This window comes from Erithacus rubecula, assembly GCF_903797595.1.
Source record: "Erithacus rubecula genome assembly, chromosome: 29".
Taxonomy (NCBI): Eukaryota; Metazoa; Chordata; class Aves; order Passeriformes; family Muscicapidae; genus Erithacus; species Erithacus rubecula.
In genome coordinates, this window is record NC_136681.1 from 3,652,843 (window position 1) to 3,677,118 (window position 24,276).

General features: G+C 57.5%; 3 protein-coding genes across 3 annotated transcripts; 1 reads left to right on the forward strand and 2 right to left on the reverse strand.

The window, feature by feature from the left end:
• Positions 1 to 280: 280 nt before the first annotated feature.
• ATP6V1B2 (ATPase H+ transporting V1 subunit B2) lies at positions 281 to 10,739 on the reverse strand. Its single transcript, XM_079328823.1, has 14 exons — positions 10,497 to 10,739; positions 7,629 to 7,684; positions 6,968 to 7,066; positions 6,120 to 6,213; positions 5,946 to 6,023; positions 5,349 to 5,488; positions 5,155 to 5,256; positions 4,602 to 4,699; positions 2,529 to 2,652; positions 1,848 to 1,998; positions 1,459 to 1,541; positions 1,273 to 1,377; positions 726 to 855; positions 281 to 626 (listed from the first exon to the last, which is right to left on the reverse strand). Exons 1-14 carry the CDS (start codon positions 10,603 to 10,605, stop codon positions 490 to 492), a joined length of 1,506 nt encoding a protein of 501 aa, XP_079184949.1. The 5' UTR covers positions 10,606 to 10,739; the 3' UTR covers positions 281 to 489.
• A 3,166-nt stretch (positions 10,740 to 13,905) lies between these two features.
• On the forward strand, positions 13,906 to 17,900 carry MAK16 (MAK16 homolog). The gene is made up of 10 exons (XM_079328836.1): positions 13,906 to 14,066; positions 14,412 to 14,461; positions 14,564 to 14,673; positions 14,936 to 15,000; positions 15,688 to 15,839; positions 16,340 to 16,394; positions 16,520 to 16,594; positions 16,867 to 16,977; positions 17,098 to 17,154; positions 17,387 to 17,900. The coding sequence occupies exons 1-10, from the start codon at positions 14,052 to 14,054 to the stop codon at positions 17,573 to 17,575; spliced, it is 879 nt and encodes a 292-aa protein (XP_079184962.1). The 5' UTR covers positions 13,906 to 14,051; the 3' UTR covers positions 17,576 to 17,900.
• TTI2 (TELO2 interacting protein 2) lies at positions 17,876 to 21,831 on the reverse strand. Its single transcript, XM_079328825.1, has 7 exons — positions 21,296 to 21,831; positions 20,528 to 20,714; positions 20,144 to 20,236; positions 19,711 to 19,895; positions 19,106 to 19,249; positions 18,583 to 18,745; positions 17,876 to 18,008 (listed from the first exon to the last, which is right to left on the reverse strand). Exons 1-7 carry the CDS (start codon positions 21,811 to 21,813, stop codon positions 17,928 to 17,930), a joined length of 1,371 nt encoding a protein of 456 aa, XP_079184951.1. The 5' UTR covers positions 21,814 to 21,831; the 3' UTR covers positions 17,876 to 17,927.
• Positions 21,832 to 24,276: the final 2,445 nt, after the last annotated feature.

The window sequence follows — 24,276 nt, forward strand, 5'->3', positions numbered from 1 at the left end:
AATATTTAAGCTTTCAGGTAGCACCTCACTGGCCTTTGTCCTCTGAAAGGATGAGGATTTTTCCACCTTTGCTCCCCAGTGTCACCTCCCTGTCTCCAGCTCACACAAACCCTTCAGAATGTGCAGCCCTGCTCAAAACCCTGCATCTTTCACCAAGGAATGTTGTGCTGCAAGTCACATCTCCTGCCTCATGTTTTTGGTTTGAAAGTGAAGATTTGCAATTTCTGGTCATGCCCAACCTTAGAGAACCCCATCAAAGGCTCCTTTCAAAACCCAAACCTCGTGGTGGCTATTGCACATTTTTAAAGCTGGCCTAAACACCCTCCTGGAGAGCCAGGCTTTGGGAGAAGGGATATTTCCAGTGGGAACACTGCCACAGGTGTCACCTGCTGCTGCTCGGAGCTGGGAGGGCGACAGGGAAAAAAACACCAACACATGGAAAAGGAAACCAAACCAGCATCTCAGGCAGCAGGGGAGCAGGGAGCCAGGCTAGTGCTTGGCATCCCGAGGGTAGAACTCAGCCAGGGTGCTCTGGGGGATCCTCTTGAGCATCTCCTTGGGGAAGATCCTGAGCAGCTGCCAGCCGATGTCCAGGGTCTCGTAGACGGTTCTGTTCTCGTAGGGCCCTGCAGGGACAGCCCGGGGTGGGTGGGGAGGGATCAGCTCTGGGATCAGCTCTGGGATCAGCCCTGCTGAGAGCTGCCCAGGGAGCTCTGGGAACTCACCCTGAGCGATGAAGTTCTTCTCAAACTTCTGCAGGAACTCCAGGTAGAGGAGGTCGTCCGAGGTCAGCGCCTCCTCGCCCACCACGGCCTTCATGGCCTGCACGTCCTTGCCGATGGCGTAGCAGGCGTACTGGGGGCAGGGGGACATGGAGGGGCTGCAGGGCCTCCAGCCCCCCCCCCAGCCCAGCCCTGCCAGGCAGGGACACCCCCTGCTGCCCCAGGTTATCCCAGCCTGGCTGTGGGTACTGACAGGCATGGATTCTCTGGGAATTCCTTCCCAATATCCCACCCAGCCCTGCCCTCTGGCAGTGGGAGCCATTCCCTGTGTCCTGTCCCTCCATCCTTGTCCCCAGCCCCTCCCCAGATCTCCTGGAGCCCCTTCAGGCTCTCAGCTCTCTCCTCTCCAGGTGAGCACCCAATCACTCACAACACCTGTTCCAACTCAAAACCTCTCCCTGAACACTCAGCCAAGGCCCTAAAGCAGCTTTAGGAACGTTCTGGATCCCAGCTGATGCTGGCCCCTGCTCCCAGAGGGGTTTGCACCCACCAGCTGGTTGGACACATCGGCGTGGTCCTTCCTGGTCATGCCCTCGCCGATGGCCGACTTCATCAGCCGGGACAGGGAGGGCAGCACGTTGATGGGGGGGTAAATCTGGGGGGAAAAGCACCCAGGAGTTACCAGGAATCCTAAAAACATCAGGATAAGCCCAAGCAGCCTGTGAGCAGCACACACCTGCCTGTTGTGCAGCTGCCTGTCCACGTAGATCTGTCCCTCAGTGATGTACCCAGTCAAGTCAGGGATGGGATGAGTAATATCTGCAAAAAAAAAAAAAAAAAAAAAAAAATTGTTTTGAATTTTTCAGCCCTTTTATATCCATTTCAGCACTGAGCTGCAGCTTTCTGTTGCCAGGTGATTGCAGCAATTGTGACTGCAGCAATTACTCCCTGCACCAATCCCAAGTGCTCCTGCACTGGGGCTGCGAGCACCAAACCCGAGGCTGCAAAGGGCAAAGTGTTTTTACCAGAACGCAGCCAAAACCTGCAAGCTCCAGGGGAGCTGAAGGCCCCAGGAGTGCTGTGTGGGCCAGGGAGAGGAGTGTGGGCCCCCAGGCTGTGGCTCACCGTCGTTGGGCATGGTGAGGATGGGGATCTGGGTGATGGAGCCGTTCCTGCCCTCCACGCGCCCGGCGCGCTCGTAGATGGTGGCCAGGTCTGTGTACATGTAGCCCGGGAAGCCACGGCGACCTGGCACCTCCTCCCTGGCTGCTGACACCTGCCACAGCCAGAAACAGGGCCAGGGAGTCACTGCCTGCCCTGCCCACTGCCCTGCCCACTGCCAGCACCTCTTCCCACTCAAACCCTGCTTGTCAGCACAGCCACGTGTGACAGGACAGGGCAGACCCACAGAGCAAAGTGCTGCTGCATGGAACTGGGGAGTGGTTTGGCTTGGGAGGGAATTTAAATAGCAAAATATCATCCAGTGCCACCCCTGCCATGGTAGGGACACCTCCCACTGCCCCAGGTTGCTTCAAGCTGGCCTTGGACACTGCCAGGGATGGAATAATTAAATGTGAAATAAATCTCAACCAACCAAGGAAAAACAACTAAAATAAATAAATAGTGAAATAAATCCCAGTCAACCAAGGAACAAGTCAAACCCTCTCTGGCTGTTCCCACCCACTCCAATGAATATCAATTCCAACAGCTTGAGCAGCAGCTTAGCTCCTCACTTCACACCAGCCCTTTCTGCCAACACCCAGCCTGGCAATAAACACATTAATTAACCCCTTAACGAGCACACACCTCTCTGAGAGCCTCAGCATAGGAGCTCATGTCTGTCAGGATGACCAGCACGTGCTTCTCACACTGGTAGGCCAAAAACTCAGCTGTGGTCAGGGCCAGGCGGGGAGTGATGATGCGCTCGATGCTGCAACACAGCTGGGTCAGGGGCTGGGCCAGGGGCAGCCAGAGCTGCCAGGGGCACCCAAAACTGCCAGAGACACCCAGAGCCACCACCCAAAACTGCCAGGGACAGCCAAAACTGCCAGGGGCTCCCAAAACTGCCAGGGACACCCAGAGCCACCACCCAAAACTGCCAGGGGCTCCCAAAACTGCCAGGGACACCCAGAGCCACCACCCAAAACTGCCAGGGGCTCCCAAAACTGCCAGAGACAGCCAGAGCCACCACCAAACTGCCAGGGGCTCCCAAAACTGCCAGGGACACCCAGAGCCACCACCCAAAACTGCCAGGGACAGCCAAAACTGCCAGGGACAGCCAGAGCCACCCAGAGCCACCACCCAGAGCTGCCAGGGGCACCCAAAACTGCCAGGGACACCCAGAGCCCTGCAGCAACTGCAGCACCACTGCACCTGGAGCTGCACCAGGACTGTCACCTGCAGCTCCAGCACTGTCACCTGCAGCACTGCTGCCACAACCCAGCACAAGTGACACATGCAGGAGTCCCCACCCCCAGCTGCTCTGTCCCCCCCCAGGCTGCTCTGTCCCCCCCCAGGCTGCTCTGTGTCCCCCCCAAGGCTGCTCTGTCCCCCCCAGGCTGCTCTGTGTCCCCCCAGCTGCTCTGTGTCCCCCCAGCTGCTCTGTGTCCCCCCCAGGCTGCTCTGTGTCCCCCCAGGCTGCTCTGTGTCCCCCCCAGGCTGCTCTGTGTCCCCCCCAGCTGCTCTGTGTCCCCCCCCCAGCTGCTCTGTGTCCCCCCCAGGCTGCTCTGTGTCCCCCCCAGCTGCTCTGTGTCCCCCCCAGGCTGCTCTGTGTCCCCCCCCCAGCTGCTCTGTGTCCCCCCCAGCTGCTCTGTGTCCCCAGGCTGCTCTGTGTCCCCCCCAGCTGCTCTGTCTCCCCCCAGCTGCTCTGTGTCCCCCCCAGCTGCTCTGTCTCCCCCCAGCTGCTCTGTGTCCCCCCCAGGCTGCTCTGTGTCCCCCCCCAGCTGCTCTGGTCCCCCCCCAGCTGCTCTGTCTCCCCCCCAGGCTGCTCTGTGTCCCCCCCCGGCTGCTCTGTGTCCCCCCAGCTGCTCTGTGTCCCCCCCAGGCTGCTCTGTGTCCCCCCCAGCTGCTCTGTGTCCCCCCCAGGCTGCTCTGTGTCCCCCCCAGCTGCTCTGTCTCCCCCCAGCTGCTCTGTCTCCCCCCCAGGCTGCTCTGTGTCCCCCCCAGGCTGCTCTGTGTCCCCCCAGCTGCTCTGTGTCCCCCCCAGGCTGCTCTGTGTCCCCCCAGCTGCTCTGTGTCCCCCCCAGGCTGCTCTGTGTCCCCCCAGCTGCTCTGTGTCCCCCCCAGGCTGCTCTGTGTCCCCCCCCGGCCGCTCTGTGTCCCCCCAGCTGCTCTGTGTCCCCCCCAGGCTGCTCTGTGTCCCCCCAGGCTGCTCTGTGTCCCCCCTGTCCCCCCAGGCTGCTCTGTGTCCCTCCAGGCTGCTCTGTGTCCCCAGGCTGCTCTGTGTCCCCCCAGCTGCTCTGTGTCCCCCAGGCTGCTCTGTGTCCCCCCCCGGCTGCTCTGTCCCCCCCAGGCTGCTCTGTGTCCCCCCAGGCTGCTCTGTGTCCCCCCAGGCTGCTCTGTGTCCCCCCCAGGCTGCTCTGTGTCCCCCCCAGGCTGCTCTGTGTCCCCCCCCAGCTGCTCTGTGTCCCCCCAGCTGCTCTGTGTCCCCCCAGGCTGCTCTGTGTCCCCAGGCTGCTCTGTGTCCCCAGGCTGCTCTGTCCCCCCCAGGCTGCTCTGTGTCCCCAGGCTGCTCTGTGTCCCCAGGCTGCTCTGTGTCCCCCCAGGCTGCTCTGTGTCCCCAGGCTGCTCTGTGTCCCCCCAGGCTGCTCTGTGTCCCCCCAGGCTGCTCTGTGTCCCCCCTGTCCCCCCAGCTGCTGTCCCCCCAGCAGTGGGGCTCACGTGGGGTCGTTGGCCAGGTTCAGGAACAGGCACACGTTGTCCATGGAGCCATTCTCCTCAAAGTCAGACTTGAAGAAACGAGCAGTTTCCATGTTCACCTAAAGCACAGCCCTGGGTTTAACCTGGCACCTTTCACATCCAATTAATTAATGATGAGCTCATTAATAACACACAGCAAAGATCTCCATCCATCAGGCTCCTCTATGAGGAAACCCTGGGATTCCAGGCTGGAGGTGAGCTCTGAGGTGCTTTATCCTGATCAGCCACCTTTGCCAGGATCATGGAACCATGGATGACTCCAACATGGAATCAGAGAAGGGTCTGGGGGTGGGAAGGGACCCCAAATTCCCCCCTCTATCCCAGGGTGCTCCAGCCTCCTCCAACCCTGGGCACTCCCAGCCACAGCTTCTCTGGGCACTCTGCTCTGAGGCAGATCCCAGCACTTCCAGCCTTTGGGATTGTCACCCATTCCTTAATCCCACCCCCACAAAACCTGCTCAGGCTCCAGCCACCCTCAGAATGCCCCTGATTCCCCCCAGCACTGTGGGCTCACCCCCATGGCAGCAAAGACAATGGCAAAGTTCTCCTCACTGTAATCCATCACATCTTTGGATTTCTTCACCAAGCCAGCCTGGCGACAGATCTGAGCTGCAATCTAGGCAAGAAACACCCCAGGCTTTGCATTGATGCTGCTCCAGGGACCAGAATTCAATCCAGTTTTGATTCCCAGCAGCTCTGAGGCCTCACCTCGTTGTGGGGCAGCCCAGCAGCTGAGAAAATGGGGATTTTCTGGCCCCTGGCAATGCTGTTCATGCCATCTATGGCTGAAATTCCAGTCTGGATCATTTCCTCTGGGTAGATCCGACACTGGGGGTTGATGGGCTGGCCTGGGGATTTTGGAGAGAACACAGTGTTACCCCCTGGACATGCTGGGAGCTCCCTCAAACACCCCCTGATAAATGGGGTGTGCAAACCAACCCCAGGGTGACACCAACAAAAAGCTGCAGCTGGTCACAGCTGAGCCTTTGAGACCCCAAGGCTCTGGTGTAAAATGTTCATGTCAGTGCTAAGAATGATTTAAAACCCTCCAGATTATCAGCATTTCACCTTTAGGTGGTGTAGAATAATAAAGAACAGATTCCAAACCCTGCAGAAAATTCTCTGCTCCCTCATCTCCCTGCATTTGGATAATTTAATTGCAATTTGATGCCACATACAAAGTCAAAACTGAGATGAAGCTTCTCCCAAGTTAGATCTTGTGTTCTAAACCAAATATGTAAATTCAGAAAGTTGAAACAACCAGGTTTGACTTTGCTCCCCCTCAGAAAAGGATTAAGAACAAACCCATGATGTCCAGGAAATCCTCAGCCAAGACAATGGGGCCTCTGTCTATGGGTTTTCCTGATCCATTGAACACTCTGCCTGTAGGGAACAACAATAAAAATGAGAATTATTGTGAGAAGCAGCTAATTTGGGATAAAACCTGTTCATTCCTCACATCCATGTGTAAACCCTCACCAAGCATGTCCTCTGAGACTGGGGTTCTCAGGATGTCCCCAGTGAACTCACAGGAGGTTTTCTTGGCATCAATCCCTGAAGTGCCTTCAAACACCTGCAAATGCAGCAAGAAAAAAAATAAAAATGAATCCCAGGACACAAGGTTTGTGCTCCACAAAATAACCCCTGAGTGCTCCACCTGCAGCCCCAGGGCACAAAGCAGGAGCTGGTACACAAAAACCTGCTTAAAAAAAAAATAAAATCATGAATTGTATCAACAACCACCAAACCTGGTGCAATTCCTTTGATCTCAAGAATTTTCTCCTTTTTATCCTTCAGATAAAAATCATATGAACAAGAAACAGCAGCACAGGGCTGAGCTGGAATCCAAAACTGCAAATTCCAGGGGATTCCTTTAATCCAGCAGCAAAGGAATAAACCCAGAGGGGGTGGGAATAAACCCAAAGGGGGTGGGAATAAATAAAATGGGTGGGAATAAATGCAAAGGGGGTGGGAATAAATGCAAAGGGGGTGGGAATAAATTAAATGGGGGTGGGAATAAATGCAAAGGGGGTGGGAATAAATTCAATGGGGTGGGAATAAATGCAAAGGGGGTGGGAATAAATTAAATGGGGGTGGGAATAAATTCAAATGAGGTGGGAATAAATTCAAAGGGGGTGGGAATAAATCCAGAGGGAGTGGAAATAAAATTGTCAGCATGCACTGCCAGGAATCTCCTGCAATTATTGATGCAATAAGCAGGTGATTGGCTGTTTTCAGTGAACAAGAACACATCTCCAGACTGGTTTGGTTTGGCCCAGGGCTCCCCCTGGTTGATAGAGGATGGAAAAGGAGCCTCCTGCTCCTACCTGAACCACAGCTTTGGAGCCACTGACTTCCAGCACCTGCCCACTCCTCCTGGTGCCATCGGGCAGGGTCAGGTGCACGATCTCAGCATACCTGGGGAACTGGGGGGAAAGGGGAGAGGGATTAAAATCCACCCAGCAAAGCTCCAAACCTGCACAGCACTCCCTTCTTAAGGATAACTCAATCATCAGAAGCAAGCTCCTTCCCAGATTGTTGAATTAAAGCAGTTTTTAAGGGAATATTTGTGTGGTTGGAGCTGCCAAAATCAGCTCTTAAAGCTCTGAGCTCCAAATGGGGGCAGAAAGCCCCAGAGGGGAAGAAAAACCTGCAAGTTCTGCCCTTAAGAGCAGCCTGAAAAGAAGCCAGGAGTGTCCACAGCTTCCTTTTCCAGAGCACTGGTGTGGAAACAAAAACTGGGAACAAAAGCAAACAGGTTCATTTCAGCTGGGAGTTTAATCAACATCCCAGTTTGAGTTTTCCCAAACTCAAACTCTGTTTTTTTTCCTTCCCCAGCAACTCTCCCTTTATTTGGAGGGAGGAATTCCCACACTCCCATTTATCCCAGCAGTCAGAAATTTATCCAATTCACCCTGGGGAATTTCCAGCAGCCTGGATTTTACTTTTTCCTGTCAGCTCTCCCTCCAAAAGCAGCTGAGAATTTACCTTGACCTGGTCCAGGATCACCAGGGGTCCATTCACACCTGACACGGTTTTGTAAGCTGGAAAAAACCCACAAGGCACCAGTCAGGAACATCCCACATCCCATTTTCCATTTCACTTCATCTGCAGCCTGATTTCTGTTTATCAGGAGCTCCAAAAGAAGGCTCAGGGATAGCACTGGGTGTCCAGGATTTTTCCTGCTCCCTGGAAGTGACTCTGACACAATCCCAGTGTTTTCCTCTCCATGAGAGGAATTCTTGGAGCATTTTTCCTGCTCCCTGGAAGTGACTCTGACACAATCCCAATGTTTTCCTCTCCATGACAGGAATTCATGGAACATTTTTCCTAATCTCTGGAAGTGACTCTGACACAATCCCAGTGTTTTCCTCTCCATGAGAGGAATTCTTGGAGCATTTTTCCTAATCTCTGGAAGTGACTCTGACACAATCCCAGTGTTTTCCTCTCCATGAGAGGAATTCTTGGAGCATTTTTCCTAATCTCTGGAAGTGACTCTGACACAATCCCAGTGTTTTCCTCTCCATGAGAGGAATTCTTGGAGCATTTTTCCTAATCTCTGGAAGTGACTCTGGCACAATCCCAGTGTTTTCCTCTCCATGAGAGGAATTCTTGGAGCATTTTTCCTGCTCCCTGGAAGTGACTCTGACACAATCCCAGTGTTTTCCTCTCCACAGCAGGAATTCCCTGCTCAGGTTGAAGGTGTCCCCATGCCAGGGGTGGCACTGGATGGGCTCTGAGTCCCTTCCAGCCCAAACCATCCCATGACTGTGATTCCAAGGGAGGATTTTGCTGTCAGCCCAGGGGAAAAAGCATCACCTGACCCTCAGATGGAGGAAATCCTGAGTCAGAGCTCCCTGAGGGTCACGAGGAGCAGCTGGGGCTGTTCCTCCCTGGAGCAGGAGGGGGAATGGGGCCATGCAGAGCCCAAGCAGGATCCCAAATTCTGCAGCAGAAATGAGCAGGGCCAGCCCAGGCCTGGCAGCTCCCCAGGGCTGTGGAAACTGTCAACACTCCGTGTTTACCCTGCAATAAAACTGCTGAAACTGTTGCAAAGTCAGAGCTTAACAGGCAATAATCAAACTGCCCCGGGTCAGGCAGCTGGGCTGGAACTCCAGCTCTCAGTTCTGCTCCTAAAATCCTTCTCAACACCCTGAGACAGGGCTCTGACCCTTAATGACTTCTGATCATCCTGTACCCTGAGCAGGGAGAGTCCCCAGGATTATCCAGGGGAGGGATCAGCTCAGAGCCCCAGGTTTGGGATCAGCTCAGAGCCCCAGGGTTTGGGATCAGCTCAGAGCCCCAGGGTTTAGGATCAGCTCAGAGCCCCAGGGTTTAGGATCAGCTCAGATCCCCAGGGTTTAGGATCAGCTCAGAGACTGAGGTTTGGATCAGCTCAGAGCCCCAGGTTTAGGATCAGCTCAGATCCCCAGGGTTTGGGATCAGCTCAGAGCCCCAGGTTTGGGATCAGCTCAGAGCCCCAGGGTTTGGGATCAGCTCAGATCCCCAGGGTTTAGGATCAGCTCAGAGCCCCAGGTTTGGGATCAGCTCAGAGCCCCAGGTTTAGGATCAGCTCAGAGCCCCAGGTTTGGGATCAGCTCAGAGCCCCAGGTTTGGGATCAGCTCAGAGCCCCAGGGTTTAGGATCAGCTCAGAGCTTTGGAAATCCTGCCCCTGCATGAGACATTTCCCCCCGTGACTGTCTCATGAGCTCCTTCCTCATCTCGCTCTCCAGCAGTTCCACGAACCACAAGCAGCCAGGCACATTTTCCATGCCCAGTTTGGTGCCAGTTCATGGAAAAAGCAGAACCGGCAGGGAAATCTGGAGTCACCGCGTGCAGCCGCCGAGCCCGGAGCTCCCGGGGCCATCCCGGGCCTGGCTAAAGCCATTTTATGTAATTCCTGCCTGAGCAATCCCCTCACACTCTGATCTCTCCCCATTCCTGCCTGAGCAATCCCCTCACACTCTGATCTCTCCCCATTCCCGCCTGAGCAATCCCCTCACACTCTGATCTCTCCTCATTCCTGCCTGAGCAATCCCCTCACACTCTGATCTCTCCTCATTCCTGCCTGAGCAATCCCCTCACACTCTGATCTCTCCTCATTCCTGCCTGAGCGATCCCCTCACACTCTGATCTCTCCCCATTCCCGCCTGAGCAATCCCCTCACACTCTGATCTCTCCTCATTCCTGCCTGATCAATCCCCTCACACTCTGATCTCTCCTCATTCCTGCCTGATCAATCCCCTCACACTCTGATCTCTCCTCATTCCTGCCTGAGCAATCCCCTCACACTGATCTCTCCTCATTCCTGCCTGAGCAATCCCCTCACACTCTGATCTCTCCCCATTCCTGCCTGAGCGATCCCCTCACACTCTGATCTCTCCCCATTCCCGCCTGAGCAATCCCCTCACACTCTGATCTCTCCTCATTCCCGCCTGAGCAATCCCCTCACACTGATCTCTCCTCGTTCCCGCCTGAGCAATCCCCTCACACTCTGATCTCTCCCCATTCCTGCCTGAGCAATCCCCTCACACTCTGATCTCTCCTCATTCCTGCCTGAGCAATCCCCTCACACTCTGGCCTCTCCTCCCCGCATTGCTCATTTCACCAAAGCGCCGCATTTCCCCTTTTCCAGCCCATTTCTCCAGGCAGCGCTGAGAACAGAGCCCGTCCCACTGCCCGCTCCCGGTGCCAAGCGCGGCTTGGCGGGGACACGGCGAACCAGCGGGCTGGGCCGCCCCATCCTAATTAACGGTGGTTAATTAGCGCAGCTGCTCTGAGGGCGGCGGGGCCGGGCCGATCCCCTCCCCGCGGATCCCCCGGCTCCCCCCGGTTCCCCCGTTCCCCGCACTCACTGAGGCGCGGCTGGGACAGGAAGTCGCGGGTCAGAGCCGCCGCCTGCTCCCGGTGCCCGCCGGGCCCGGCGCCGTTCACGGCCCCGCGCAGCGCCCGCACCGCCGCCATGTTGGACCGGCTGGGAGGGGGCGGCGCGCGTGCGCGGGGATAGAGCGGAGGCACGCCCAGTAACGTACGGGACACGCCCAATGACGTACGGGACACGCCCAGTGACGTACGGGGCACGCCCAGTGACGTACGGGGCACGCTCAGTGACGAACGGGGCACGCCCACCTACTTATAAAACACGCCCACCTACTTATGGGACACGCCCGGTGACGCATGGGACACGCCTACTACGTATGGGACACACCCAGTTACGTACGGGACACGCCCAGCTAGTTACGGGACACGCCCAGTGACGTATAGGACCACGCCTACCCACGCGCGGGTCACGCCCACCGCCGGTGAGGGGCGGGGCCGGTGCTGTCCCATGTCCTGAATGGGGAAAGGAAAAATAGGAAAAATAGGAAAAATAAATAGGAAAAACAGGAAAAAACAGGAAAAAGTAAAAATAAAAGGAAGAGGAAAAGAAAAGCAAAGGCGAAGGCGAAGGCGAAGGAAAAGGGCAAAGGCAAAAGGAAAAGGAGAAATAAAATGGAAGAGGAAACTGAAGAGGAGGGGGAAGAGGAAGAGGAAGAGGAAGAGGAAGAGGAAGAGGAAGAGGAAGAGGAAGAGGAAGAGGAAGAAAAGGCTAAGGATAAAAAAACGAAAAGTCAAAAGGAGAAAGGGATGAGGGAAAAGGGCAAGAGAAAAGAGGAAGAGGGAAATAAGGAGAAGATTTAAATAATAAGAGATGGGAAAATAGAGAAAAAGAAGGATAAAACCCAAAAGGAATAAAAAAGGAGAGAAAGCAAGAAAAACAGAATTGGATTAGGGTTGTAAATCAATGCCCTCCCTCCTGCTGACTCAGAATGGGAAATATTTGGGGGAAACATCTGCAAAGAGATCAAACCTGGCAAGGAGGGAGCAAAGAGCAGAGATAATTCCACAGAAATGACTAAATGAAGAGAAAGAGATGGAAAAGGGAAAGAAGGGGGAGGTTGGGAGGAGAATTTGGATGTTTCCCCTCCCGGCAGCTCCGGGCGCCCGCAGCAGATGGTGCTGCTGCCCCACTCACACCCCAGCTCAGCTCCAGACCTCGGGAAAGCAATCCCAGCTCAATTCTGCACTCCTGAAATCCACTGGAAGGTTTCAACTCCAGCTCTAATGCTCTCCCAGGGAATTCCCGGGCAGGGAATCTCATCTGCCCCTCCTGGTGATGGTTTGGGGCTGGCAGGAGGCAGATAAATGGCCCCAGATTTATGTGCCAGCAGAGGAAAAGTGAATATATTTTGGATTTATTCCCTCTGCCTGCAGTAAATCTCCGTGTTCCGGATGAAGGATGGTGATGGTTTGGGGTTGAAAAGGGAAATCACGGAGCCAAGTGTCAGAAATTTAGGAAAGCAGAAATGATGGAAGGGAAACCAGGCGTGGGGGGATTTTCCACCCAGCTGTGCCTGGGCCAGGGAACATCCCCTTGTCCCTGGAGGCAGGAAAACAGCACTGGGAAAAGCCATGGAGAGCATCCCCAGGGCAGGAGGCAGCGCTGAGGTGAGGAGGGACCACAACATCCCCCAGAGCTCAGGGATCCAGGGCCAGGTGCCCAAATCCAGGAAGAATCCCCCAGATCTCAGGGATCCAGGACCAGATCTTCAGGATCCAGGGCCAGGTGCCCAAATCCAGGCTGGAATCCCCCAGATCTCCAGGATTTTTGCTCCCAGAAGAGGCCACAGGAGCTTCCCAAGCAAAGCTCCAGCCAGCAGGAGCTGTATTTGCAGTGGGAAGCATGGAGCTAATTAAATTACAGCCCCAATTACCACCCTCATCAGGCTGTAAAGCAAGAGCTCTGTAATGAAGCGTGCTGGAAAATGAAACGTGTGCCCTGTGCCTGTCAAACTTCTGCTTTCATCCTCTGCTCTTCCCCATCCCACTCCTGCCACATCTCCAGGTACCTGAGATTTGGGAGCAGTTTGGATTCAGAATTACTGAGGAAAAATCCCAAATCTATTCCCTAAGATGTTCAGGTACCTGAGATTTGGGAGCAGTTTGATTCAGACACCAACCCACCCCTCTCGCTGCTCTAAACTCAAGGGGCTTCTCTGTTTTGTCTCTTCTTCCCATAATTTTGGAGAAAATAATCCAGAAGAGTTTGGGCTAAACTTCTGTAGCTGCAAGAGGAGAGGAAATTAAACATAAATCAGTGTGTTCCAATAAGGAAACAGTCCCAGGGAAATGGAGCTGATCACTTTTATTTATTGCCAGCAGGAGAGGATATGAAAAATAAACAACTGGTAAAGCAGCAGGGAGAGCAAATATTTAATTGTGAGCTACACAATGATCCCTGAGCTTTTTACTTAAGCAGTTTTATTCCTCTTTATTTAGCAAGGGAAAAGGTGGAAAGCTGCACCCTCACGGAGGAGGCGGAAAACGTGGAATAGCCAGGGTGAGGAATGTGTGTGTTTAATTATAATTATAATTATAATTATAATTATGGTTACAAAAAATGGACAATTTAGCCTCCCCCAGACCCGTGGGAGGCTGAATTTCTTCACCAACCACCAGGATTTGGAGGCTCCATCCATTAATGGGCCTTGACCATGGAATCAGCCGGCAGTAAAGATGTCACTGCAATGTCACCGCTCCTCAGAGGACACTAAAAAACATTTATTTGTGTCTTGGTGTATTCTGATGGATTGTGCTATGTGTGCGCTGCTCAGAGCTGCTCGCGTGTCCTTCCCAACACACATTAAATTAATTTATTCGTTTGAAGAACGCTAAACTGAGGTGGGAATAAGCTTTAGACTCAGACAACAAAGCCGGTTAGATCACTTAATGATCAGATCAGATTAACGTGATTAATGATTAATGTGGATATGTCAGGTGCTGCAGCTGGGGGGTCTCTGGGGGAAGATTTTTCCCTTTCCCCGCCCTTTCCCCGCCCTTTCCCCGCTCTTTCCCCGCCCTTTCCCCGCCCTTTCCCCGCCTTTTCCCCGCCCTTTTCCCCGCCCTTTTTCCCGCCCTTTCCCCGCCCTTTTCCCACCCTTTTCCCCCGCCCTTTTCCCGCCCTTTTTCCGACCTTTCCCCGCCCTTTCCCCGCCTTTTCTCCGCCCTTTCCCCGCCTTTTCCCGCCCTTTCCCCGCCCTTTTCCCGCCCTTTCCCCGCCTTTCCCCGCCCTTTCCCCGCCCTTTTCCCGCCCTTTCCCCGCCTTTCCCCGCCCTTTCCCCGCCCTTTCCCCGCCCTTTTCCCGCCCTTTCCCGACCTTTCCCCGCCCTTTCCCCGCCCTTTTCCCCGCTCTTTTCCCGCCCTCAGGGCGCCGCTCTCGCGAGACTTCGCTCGCCCCGCCCTTTCCTGTAATGGCGGCGCCCTAGACCGCGCGGCCGGGCCCCTCAGCACCGCCAGTCTCCGCCGTCACCGTCCCCGCTGTGCCCGTTACCGCCGTCTCTGTCCCCGCTGTCCCCGCTGTCACCGCCACCATGCACTCGGACGATGTGAGCCCCACCGTTCCTTGGGCCCGTTTCAAGCGGCCGCACGTGGCCCGGGTGCCGTGTTCCCCCGGCGCGGCTGCGGCTGAGGGGGCGGCGGGGCCGGGGGTGTCAGGGGGGGCCCGGCAGGACTGGGGGTGCTGTGCCTGCGCTCTCCCTGCCGGGAAACAGCGGGAAAGCCGCGGTGTTTGCGGGGTGGCCCCCCGGGGGGGCGGGTGAGGGTGTCACGCGTGTCCCCCGCTGTCTGTCCCCCGCTGTTTGTCCCCGCTGTTTGTCCCCCGGTGTTTGTCCCCCGCTGTTTGTTTGTCACCCACTGTTTGTTTGTCACCCGCTGTTTGTTTGTCCCCGCAGGTTGTCTGGAGCATGCTGGGGAACAGGCAGTTCTGCTCCTACAAGATGACGTGAGTTTGGGGGGACGGGGTGGGCTGAGCCTGGGGGGATTCTGTGGGAACAGTGGGGTTTTTCTGCGCTTCCCTCATTCATTCCCTGTCCCTTTGTTCCAGCACCAAAACGCAGAATTTCTGCAGGAACGAGTACAACCTGACAGGGCTGTGCAACCGCTCCTCCTGCCCGCTGGCCAACAGCCAGTACGCCACTGTCCGGGAGGAGAAAGGTGACATGGGGACAGCAGGGGGAATCCGGCCCGGGAAGGGCACTCAGGCTTGGGAAGAGCTGCCCGGGGGGGTTTGGAGTCCTGTCCCTGCTGGTGTCACTGCAGTGCCTGGGTGGGGCACTCAGTGGGATGGGGACAAAGGTTGGGGTGGGTTTGGGGGTCTGTCCCAGCCTGGCTGGCTCTGGGATGGGCAGGGAGGGTGGTGGCAGTGCCCCAGGGCAGCACAGCTCTGGGAGGGCTCAGCGGGTTTGTGTGTTCCCAGGTCGATGTTATCTCTACATGAAGACCATCGAGAGGGCGGCGTTCCCACGGCGCCTCTGGGAGAGGGTGAGCTCAGGGACACGGGGACAGCAGGGACAGAGGGGCATGGGGACACAGGGACAGCAGGGATAGAGGGGCATGGGGACACAGGGACAGCAGGGACAGCAGGGATAGAGGGGCATGGGGACACAGGGACAGCAGGGATAGAGGGACAGAGGGATGGCAGGGACAGAGGGATGTCAGGGGCATGGGGACACAGGGACAGCAGGGATAGAGGGACAGAGGGATGTCAGGGACAGAGGGATGTCAGGGACACAGGGACAGCAGGGACACAGGGACAGCAGGGACACAGGGACAAAGGGATGGAAGGGACAGAGGGACAGCAAGGACAGCAAGGACACAGGGACAGCAGGGACAGAGGGACAGCAAGGACACAGGGACAGCAGGGACAGAGGAACAGCAGGTACGCTGGGACAGCAGGGACACAGGGACAGCAGGGACACAGGGACAGCAGGGACAGAGGGATAGCAGGGACAGAGGGACACAGGAATAGCAGAGACACAGGAATAGCAGGGATAGAGGGACAGCAGGAGGAATTTCCCCATGGGAAGGGCTGCAGGTGCCCAGGGAGGTTTGGGATGCCCGTCCCTGCAGGTGGCACTGGGGACACGGTGGGGATTCCTTGCTGACTCTGTGACTCCTGGAGCGATGCAGCCCCTCCCAAAGGCCCCAAGCCTTCCCCTGGCCCTGCAGGTGCTGCTGAGCAAGAACTACGAGAAGGCTCTGGAGGAGATTGATGAGAACCTCATCTACTGGCCGCGCTTCCTCCGGCACAAGTGCAAGCAGAGGTTCACCAAGATCACGCAGTACCTGATCCGCATCCGCAAGCTGACCCTCAGGAGGCAGTAAGGGACATGCAGGGACCATGGGGACACTGGTGCCTGCTGGGGCCACTGCCCCTCTGGCTCTGCTGGGACACGGAGCTGGTGCCTGTTTCCTGAGGGTTTGAGATGATGTGACATGGATGAGCTGCAGGAATCCCGTGTATGAGTGCACTGAGGGGATGTGCTGAGCTGGAAGGGACTCACAGGGATCGCTGCTCCCAAATCCTGGCCCTGCACAGACTCCCCAACAGCCTCACCTGTCCCTGGGAGCTCCATCCTGGTGCTCTGGCAGCCTGGGGGCTGTGCCCATTCCCAAAGTCCAACCTGAGCCTGCCCTGACACAGCTCCAGCCGTTCCCTGTCACAGAGCAGAGATCAGAGCTGCTCCTCCAGACCCTTCCCCACCATTTAGATCTTTCTTCTGCTGAGGCACCCAAACCTCAGGATGTTCCCCAGGCTGGGAGTGCTGCAGCTGCTGGCTGCTGTCCCAGAGCTGAGATTCCCAGTGCCTGTTCCCTGCAGGAGGAAGCTCGTCCCGCTGCGCAGGAAGATCGAGAGGCGCGAGAACAGGCGAGAGGTGAGGACACTTCCATGTCCCTGCTGTCACTGCTGCTGTCCCTGCTGTCACTGCTGCTGTCCCTCCTGTCCCTGCTGCTGTCCCTGCTGCCCCTGGGTCTCACACAGCTGCTCTGTGCTCCTCAGGAGAAAGCCCTGATCGCTGCCCAGCTGGACAATGCCATTGAGAAGGAGCTGCTGGAGAGGCTGAAGCAGGACACGGTGAGTGAGGGTCACACAGAGCTCACAGTGCTGGCCCTGGGCTGCTGCCTGGAGCCCCAAAGCACAGGGAGCCCCAAACTCAAGGGCTCCCCTCCTGTGCACAGGGCTCCCCAAAACACAGGGTGTTCCCTGTTCCCTGCAGGACTGCAGGGTCAGGGTTGAGCTGTCCCACACCTCAGTCTGGTGCTGCCTCATTTAGGTTTTCAGTGCCTCCCCAGCCCAAAGTGCATCTCCCTGCTGTGGCTCACAGAAAATCCCAATTTCCCTTTCAGTATGGAGACATCTACAACTTCCCCATCCACGCCTTTGACAAGGCCCTGCAGCAGCAAGAGGCAGAGAGCGAGAGCGACTCGGATGCAGAGAGGGAAGAAGATGATGATGAGGTAAAGCTTCCAGTGCTGAGCTGGGCTGCCCCTTCCTGCTGCCTCAGAAAAACCTTGTGGTGGCCTTGGTGGCTCTCCCTTGGCAGTGCTGTGCTCAGTCCCTGCCTCTGTTCCTTGCAGGATGTGGATAAGAGGGAGTTTGTGGAAGCAGAGGACAGCGAGCTCAGTGACTTTGAGGTGGGTGAAGCACCTGGGGCAAACTGAGGCTGAGCTGCCTGGGCACCTCCAGCCTTGGGTGTCTCTGGGGCTGGGTGAGAGGCAGCAAGATCAGAGCTGAATTGTACAGTGGGAGCCCAGCCCAGCTCCCCTGGAGCAGGGACTGTGGAATGGGATCACACACGAGGGGATTTTGGGGAGGTTTAATTCCACAACCTGCTCTGACATCACTGCTCACTCAATTCTTCCTCAGGACATGGATAAGTTGGAGACAAGCAGTGAAGAGGAGCAGGAAGAGGAGGAGGAAGTAGAGAAGAAAGCCTCCCACTCCAAATGGAAAGGGAAAACACCCCTGAAGGGCCCAGCCAGGAGAAAACGGCCCCACATTGAGATGGAGTACGAGGAGGAAACAGAGCCCAGCTCCAAGACAAAAGCAGCCTGAGCCCAGTTTGTAGTGACTGACACAACTCCAGCTGTGCCAGCAGAGTGTGGCTGCAGCATCTGTCACCAGCCCAGCAACTCCTGCTTTGTACTCCACACGTTCTCTGCAACAGCTCTGGGGTTTCTGCCCCCAGCCCGGGCAGCTGCAGTGACTTTGTACAACTCAAAGAACTCCCCCCACCTCCTCTGCAAGCTCAGCCCAGGCTCTGGGGGCTCTGCTGCTCCCTCTGAGGCTGCAGAAACCTCACATGGCCCTGGGGGAGGTGTAGGGCTCACAGGTGGGACAAGAACGACACAGCTCTTCAATAAACACCAATTTTATTGTGCAAGAAGGGCTGAGCAGATCAGGCAGCTCAGGTGCTCTCCTGCACCTTCCTGAGGCACTCCCTCACCCTGCTCTCCTCACAGCTGCTCTGCACCCCCTGCAGCAGCTCCTGCAGGGACAAAAGCAGCACTGCCAGTGCCTGGCCCTGCAGGATGGTGTCACCCACCCCCTGACTCCAGCTGTGCACAGCTGGACTCAGCAGCCTCAGTGCCAACCAGGGGTCCCTGCACTGGCCCCTCCTGGGGCAGGGGCTGCCATCAGCTCATGGAGCATCACTGGGATTTACTTGTTTGGGAAAACAAACCAAAACTGAGCAAATGCTCATAAGCTCTGCCTGGTTTTGGCTAAAAAGCAGCAGATTTATGTGAACAAATGATGAAAATCCACTTTTGTTGAGGAGTCCCAGATGCAGCAGAGTTCTTACTGGCACAGGACAGGAGTTTGTGTTTGGCTGTGACTGATTTGCAAACAACTGCTGAGAATGGACTCAGAAAGTCCAACAACAACAACATAATAATAATAGTAATGATAATAATAATGATAATGTAGCAGTGTTCACAGCCAGCCACAGCATGTCACACACATTGATCCCTGAGTCACTTATCCATCAATTATTGACACTGGGGAGGGGGAAATCCAAAATGCTGCAGGGAAGAGGGACCCAGCAGAGAGCTCTGGCTCACCTTCACCTGGCCCTGGCAGCAGTGATCCAGCAGGATGAGGCACTGGGTGGCCCTGTGCAGCAGGGCAGCTCTGACAGCCTCTGGGGTGGGGCCCCTCTCTGTGTGAACGTCCCAGAGCAGCCTCAGCAGGGCCTTGAGCAGCACTGGGAGCCTGCAGGGCATCCTGCAAGGGAAACACACCCCAGGCATTCCTGAGGCAGGGCAGGGGGCAGGGTGGTGCCAGGACAGCCCTGGGCACACAGGGAGCTGGGGATGGGGGTGGGAATTGGGGATGCTGGCACTGGGGTTGTTTACTCCACACTGATTCATTTGTGCTTTTGGAACAAGCACAAGTGTGATTAAAATGAGGACCCAGCTTAATTTTGGAGCTGGTTTTTCAGTAATGCCAGTGAGTACTTCCTGGGAATTCCCTTAGGATTTCAAGGCCTTTAACTCAGGAAAAAGTAACTTTGGGTCTTAGAGTGGGAACCTCCAGGATAGAATGAATCACTCAGGTCAGGACAGATTTTCTGTGTGCAGGTACCTGGGCCAGGCATGCTCTATGGTGCACTGCAGAGTCTCCAGGATTGCCAGCCTGGCCTCTTCCTTGGGGCCATCAGACACCTCCAGGTAGCCCAGGATGACTCGTTCCAGCCTCTTCAGGTGCCTCACGATGAGGATACCAAGTCTGGAGGCACAAACACACCCTGAGGAGGGAGGACAGATACCCTGGATCCCAAAAACATCCTGAGGAGGGAGGACAGATACCCTGGATCCCAAAAACATCCTGAGGAGGGAGGACAGATACCCTGGATCCCAAAAACATCCTGAGGAGGGAGGACAGATACCCTGGATCCCAAAAATATCCTGAGGAGGGAGCAAACCCTTGGATACCAAACCCTGGGGCTGTCCCTGTGCTCTCACCCCCTCAGGAAGGTGGGAATGGCCCCAGGTACAGCTCCCACCCCAGCAGGTGGGCACAGCTCCCACCCCAGCAGGTGGCACAGCCCAGGCACAGCTCCCACCCCAGCAGGTGGGCACAGCCCCAGGCACAGCTCCCACCCCAGCAGGTGACACAGCCCAGGCACAGCTCCCACCCCAGCAGGTGGGCACAGCTCCCACCCCAGCAGGTGGCCCTGCCCCTCTCACCTGCTGAGGAAGGCAGGCAGGGTCCCTGCGTACACCCTGCGCAGCGCCAGCCCCTGCTCTGCCTCCATGTGGCTCAGCAGCAGCTGCAGCACCTGGTCCCAGGGGGAGCTGGCCCTGGCCTGGCCCTGGTGCCTCTGGCATCTCTCCAGCACGGGTAGCAGGTCCAGCAGGCACAGCAGCACTGCCTGGGGTGGGGACAGATGGGCAATGGGAGCCCCTGTCCCCATAAAAAACCAGCAAACCCCAACCCTGCTGCCACCCACCCTGAGCTGAGAGCTTCAGGCCTGCTCCCTGCCCCCTGGGATGGGGCAGCAGGCACGAGCTCCTCCCTTGGGGAATTCTCATGGAATTTACCCAGTTTGTCTCATTCCAAGGCTCAGCCTTAAACTGAGGGGCTGCCATGAGCCCAAGGCACCTGAAAGCCAAGTCCCACCTGGATGAGAGGAGGTTCCCTTGAGTAGAGGTGGTTGTAGAGGGCGTGGAACAGCACCTGGGCCCTGTTGAACTGGCACAGATCCGCTCCTGGCTGCAGCAACAGAGGCAGGGTGTTAATGCTGGGCAGTGGGGAAACCTGAGCACAGCTCAGACTAAGGAAAGCCAAGCCTGGGGGGAGTGAGGGGCTGGAGATGCACCATGCACAGGAAGGGAAGCTGGAACCTGACCCACAGGAGGGAAGGGCTGGAGCTGTGTCAGGGCAGGATTTTGGGGACAGGTGCTTCCCCCAGGGAATGGGCACAGCTGCAGGAAACGCTCTCAGGATGTGACTGGGGCTGCGTCACACCGTGTGTGACATTCTGTGCTCCCAGCCCTCTCTCACCACGTTGAGCACGATGTGGTGCAGGCAGCGCACGCCCAGCACTTTGTTCTCCTCCTGGAAGTCATCGGAGAGGAGCAGCGCGGGCGGCAGGACCCGCTCCAGGTGCGGGCACAGCCAGGGCCGGCGGACGCGCAGCAGCGACCAGGAGAACACGAGCTTGGAGGCGGGATTGCGCTTCCAGGTGTCCCTGCGGGGACAGGCACGGCTCAGCAGCGCAGACATTACCTGCCCGGCACCGGGGCTGCCAGCAAACTGTGACACTCATCCCCCAAAACCTTGCACTGCTGGGCATTTGTGACAATCGTACCCCAAAACCTTGCACTGCTGGACATTTGTGACCATCATCCCCCAAAACCTTGCACTGCTGGGCATTTGTGACAATCAACCCCCAACACATTTCAGCTGGACATTTGTGACAATCGTACCCAACACCTTCCTGCTGGGCATTTGTGACCATCATCCCCCAAAACCTTCCTGCTGGGCATTTGTGACCATCATCCCCCAAAAGCTTCCACTGCTGGGAACTTATGACAATCATCCCCAACACCCTTCTGGTGTGCATTTGTGACAATCATCCCCAACAGATTTCACAGCTGGGTATTTGTGACAATCATCTCCAACACCTTGCACTGCTGGGCATTTGTGATAATCATCCCCAATCCTTTCCTGCTGGGCACTTGTGAAGCTCCTGGTTTTATTTTATCATCTCTGGAGCCTCAGCTCCGCGTCCCAGCATTTCCTACACGCCGCCCTCCCCTGCCCACTCACTTGGTTAACTCCTGCTTCAGGATCCCCATCACCGCTCCGAATCTTCCTTCCTCATCCCCCTCCTTTCCCTGCAGGAATTCCTCCACGGAGCCGCATCCCGCAGCCCGGACCAGCCCCTCCAGCAGCTCCTGAGCCACCTCCCGGCTCCGGGCCGTGCTCCAGGGGCTCTGCTCCTTGTGCGTGACGGCGAAGATGAACGCGTGTCCCAGCACCCGCCGCAACCCGGGCCCCGCAGCGCCCACCCCGGGCGGCTGCCGCTCCCCGGCTTCTTCCAGCTTCCGCAGCAGCAGCAGGAACACGGCCCCGACTCGCTCCGCCCGCTCCGCCGCGGCCGCCAGCGCCGCGTCCTGCCCGGGCGGCTCGGCCCCGTCCTGCTCCCGGCGCGGCGGCGCCGCCAGCTCGCCCAGCGCCGCCGCCAGCTCGCCCAGCGCGGCGGGGCCGGCCGAGCCCAGCAGCCAGCGCGGATCGGCCGCCCGCAGCAGCTCGCTGAGCTCCCGCAGCGCCCCGGGCTCGCTCATTGCCCCGCCGGCCCGCAGCAGCGCGCTGAGCTCCGGCAGCGCCCCGGGCTCGCTCATTGCCCCGCTGAGCTCCGCGGAGGGGGCGGCGGGCGGCGGCTGCTCCGCGCCGCGCTCCATGGGCGGGACAGCCCCGCGGAGCGGGACCCCGAAAATCCCGGGATCCCTCAGAGACCCCTCTGAAAACACCCGGGATCCCTCAGCGACCTCCGGAACCCCTGAAAAACCCCGCGACCCCCCAAAAACACCCGGAATCCCCTCAGAGACCCCTCTGAAAACACCCGGGATCCCTGAAAACCCCCTGGATCCCTAAAAACACCCGGCATCCCTCATAGACCCCCGGGATCCTTCAGAGACCCCTCTGAAAACCCCCTGGATCCCTAAAAACACCCAGCATCCCTCATGGACCCCCGGGATCCCTCAGAGACCCCCGGGATCCCCTCAGAGCCCCCCGGGATCCCTCAGAGCCCCCCGCGCGCTCCCGGTCCCTTCACAGCGGAGCCGCCGCCACTCGCCGCACGCGCGCCAATTGTCGCAAAAGCCGCCTCGCTGCCGTAAAGCCGATTTCAAAGGGGCGTGGTTTTGTGCGCATAAATTAGCATTGCTAATTAGCGCCCAGAGAGCGCGGCAGAGCGGCGGTGCGGGGCGGAGAGCGATAACGGGGACGGGAGGAAGGGACAGAACGGTTTAGAGCAGGTAGGAGAAGCAGCGGGGAGGGCTGGGTGGGGACAGCAGTGTCGCCATGACCTGCACAGCAGTGGCGCGGCGCTTGGGCCGGGCGCGCAGCGGTGCTTTGCGATCCTTCCGGTTCATGGAAATGATGAATGGGAGCGGCACGCGGCTGCGTGACGTGTGCGCCCTGCGTTACGACATTGCACAGTCCCATCTGACCGCCGGGGGGTCCTGACGTCGCCGTGACGTCATTTCCTTGTTCGCGTCCAAAATAGAATTGGTGGTTGTTGCGATGGGGTGGTTGGTGACGTCATCCTTTCGCCCCGTGACATATTGTGTGATGTCGCTGCTACGTCATCTCGTTCCCGTATCAATAATTAGGGGAAATGAGCAAATCAAGGAGGAGGGTTCGCAGCTGTTGGGCTCTCTGTGATGTCACTGCTGATGATGTCACCTGCTCTCAGAAGTGGGGAATGGGCAAATCGGGGAGGCCACGCTGCCTTGAGACAGTTTTGGGGTCACCGCTGACGTCATCTTCTCATGGATGTGTGAAAAAATGGGGAAAACGGCGAGATCGGGGGGTCCGACTTGCTGTGGGTGCCTTGGGGCTGGGGGGTCAGTGATGTCACTGCTGCCGTCATCTTCCCTCGGTCAAAAATGAGGGAAAACCGGGAGATCGGGGGGTGGGCGCAGCCTGGGGTGTCCTGGCCTGGGGGTGGCAGCAGCTCGAGGCTGTTTTGGGCAGTTTGTCACCACATGTGTCCCCACAGCGTCCCCTCCCCGGCACTGGGGGGGCTCAGCATCCCCCTGAGCATCCCGCAGGATGTGGGGCGGGGCTGCCTCACAGCAGCTCGTCCAGGAGGGCGGGAATAATGCGGGAATAATGCGGGAATAATGCGGGAATAATGCGGGAATTATGCGGGAATAATGCGGGAATGGCGATTCCCGCCGGGAATTCCCGGCTCTGCCAGCCCCGCTCGCTTTCTCTCACCCCCAGCTCCTCCCTCAGCCCAAAATCCTGCAGCAGACGGCGCGGGGCCGCTGTGGGAGGTGAGATGGAGGCTGAGGGCGGGTGTGAATGGGAGACACCCGCCAGAAATGCCGGGAAATCCCAGGAAATCCTGGGAAATGCCGGGAAATTCCAGCCGGGAGCTCAGCCCGGGTCCCAAAGCACCCGCAGGGTGGGAAATTCCCTCCTGGTCCGGGCCCAGCCTGTCCCGAGATTATCCCAGTTAATCCCAGCTCCATCCCCAGCCTGTCCTGAGGTTATCCCAGTTAATCCCAGCTCCATCCCCAGCCTGTCCTGAGATTATCCCGGGTTAATAAAACGGGGAGAAGATGTGAGTGTGGAACCCCAGGACAGGCCTTGAGCGAGGCTCAGTTTTGGGCATTGAATGTGACCTCAGGTTTGATCCCTGGACTGGGAATTTGGGGGCACTGGGGTCCATCTCGATGCCAAGCACTCAGATGCTGCTCTGTCCCCTGTGACAGGTGCCACCTGCGCTGTCCCCAGCCCTGTGGCAGGTGCCACCTGAGCTGTCCCCAGCCCTGTGACAGGTGCCACCTGCGCTGTCCCATCCCTGTGACAGGTGCCACCTGAGCTGTCCCCAGCCCTGTGACAGGTGCCACCTGAGCTGTCCCAGCCCTTTGGCAGGTGCCACCTGCGCTGTCCCAGCCCTGTGACAGGTGCCACCTGCGCTGTCCCATCCCTGTGACAGGTGCCACCTGCGCTGTCCCAGCCCTGTGACAGGTGCCACCTGAGCTGTCCCCAGCCCTGTGACAGGTGCCCAGGCC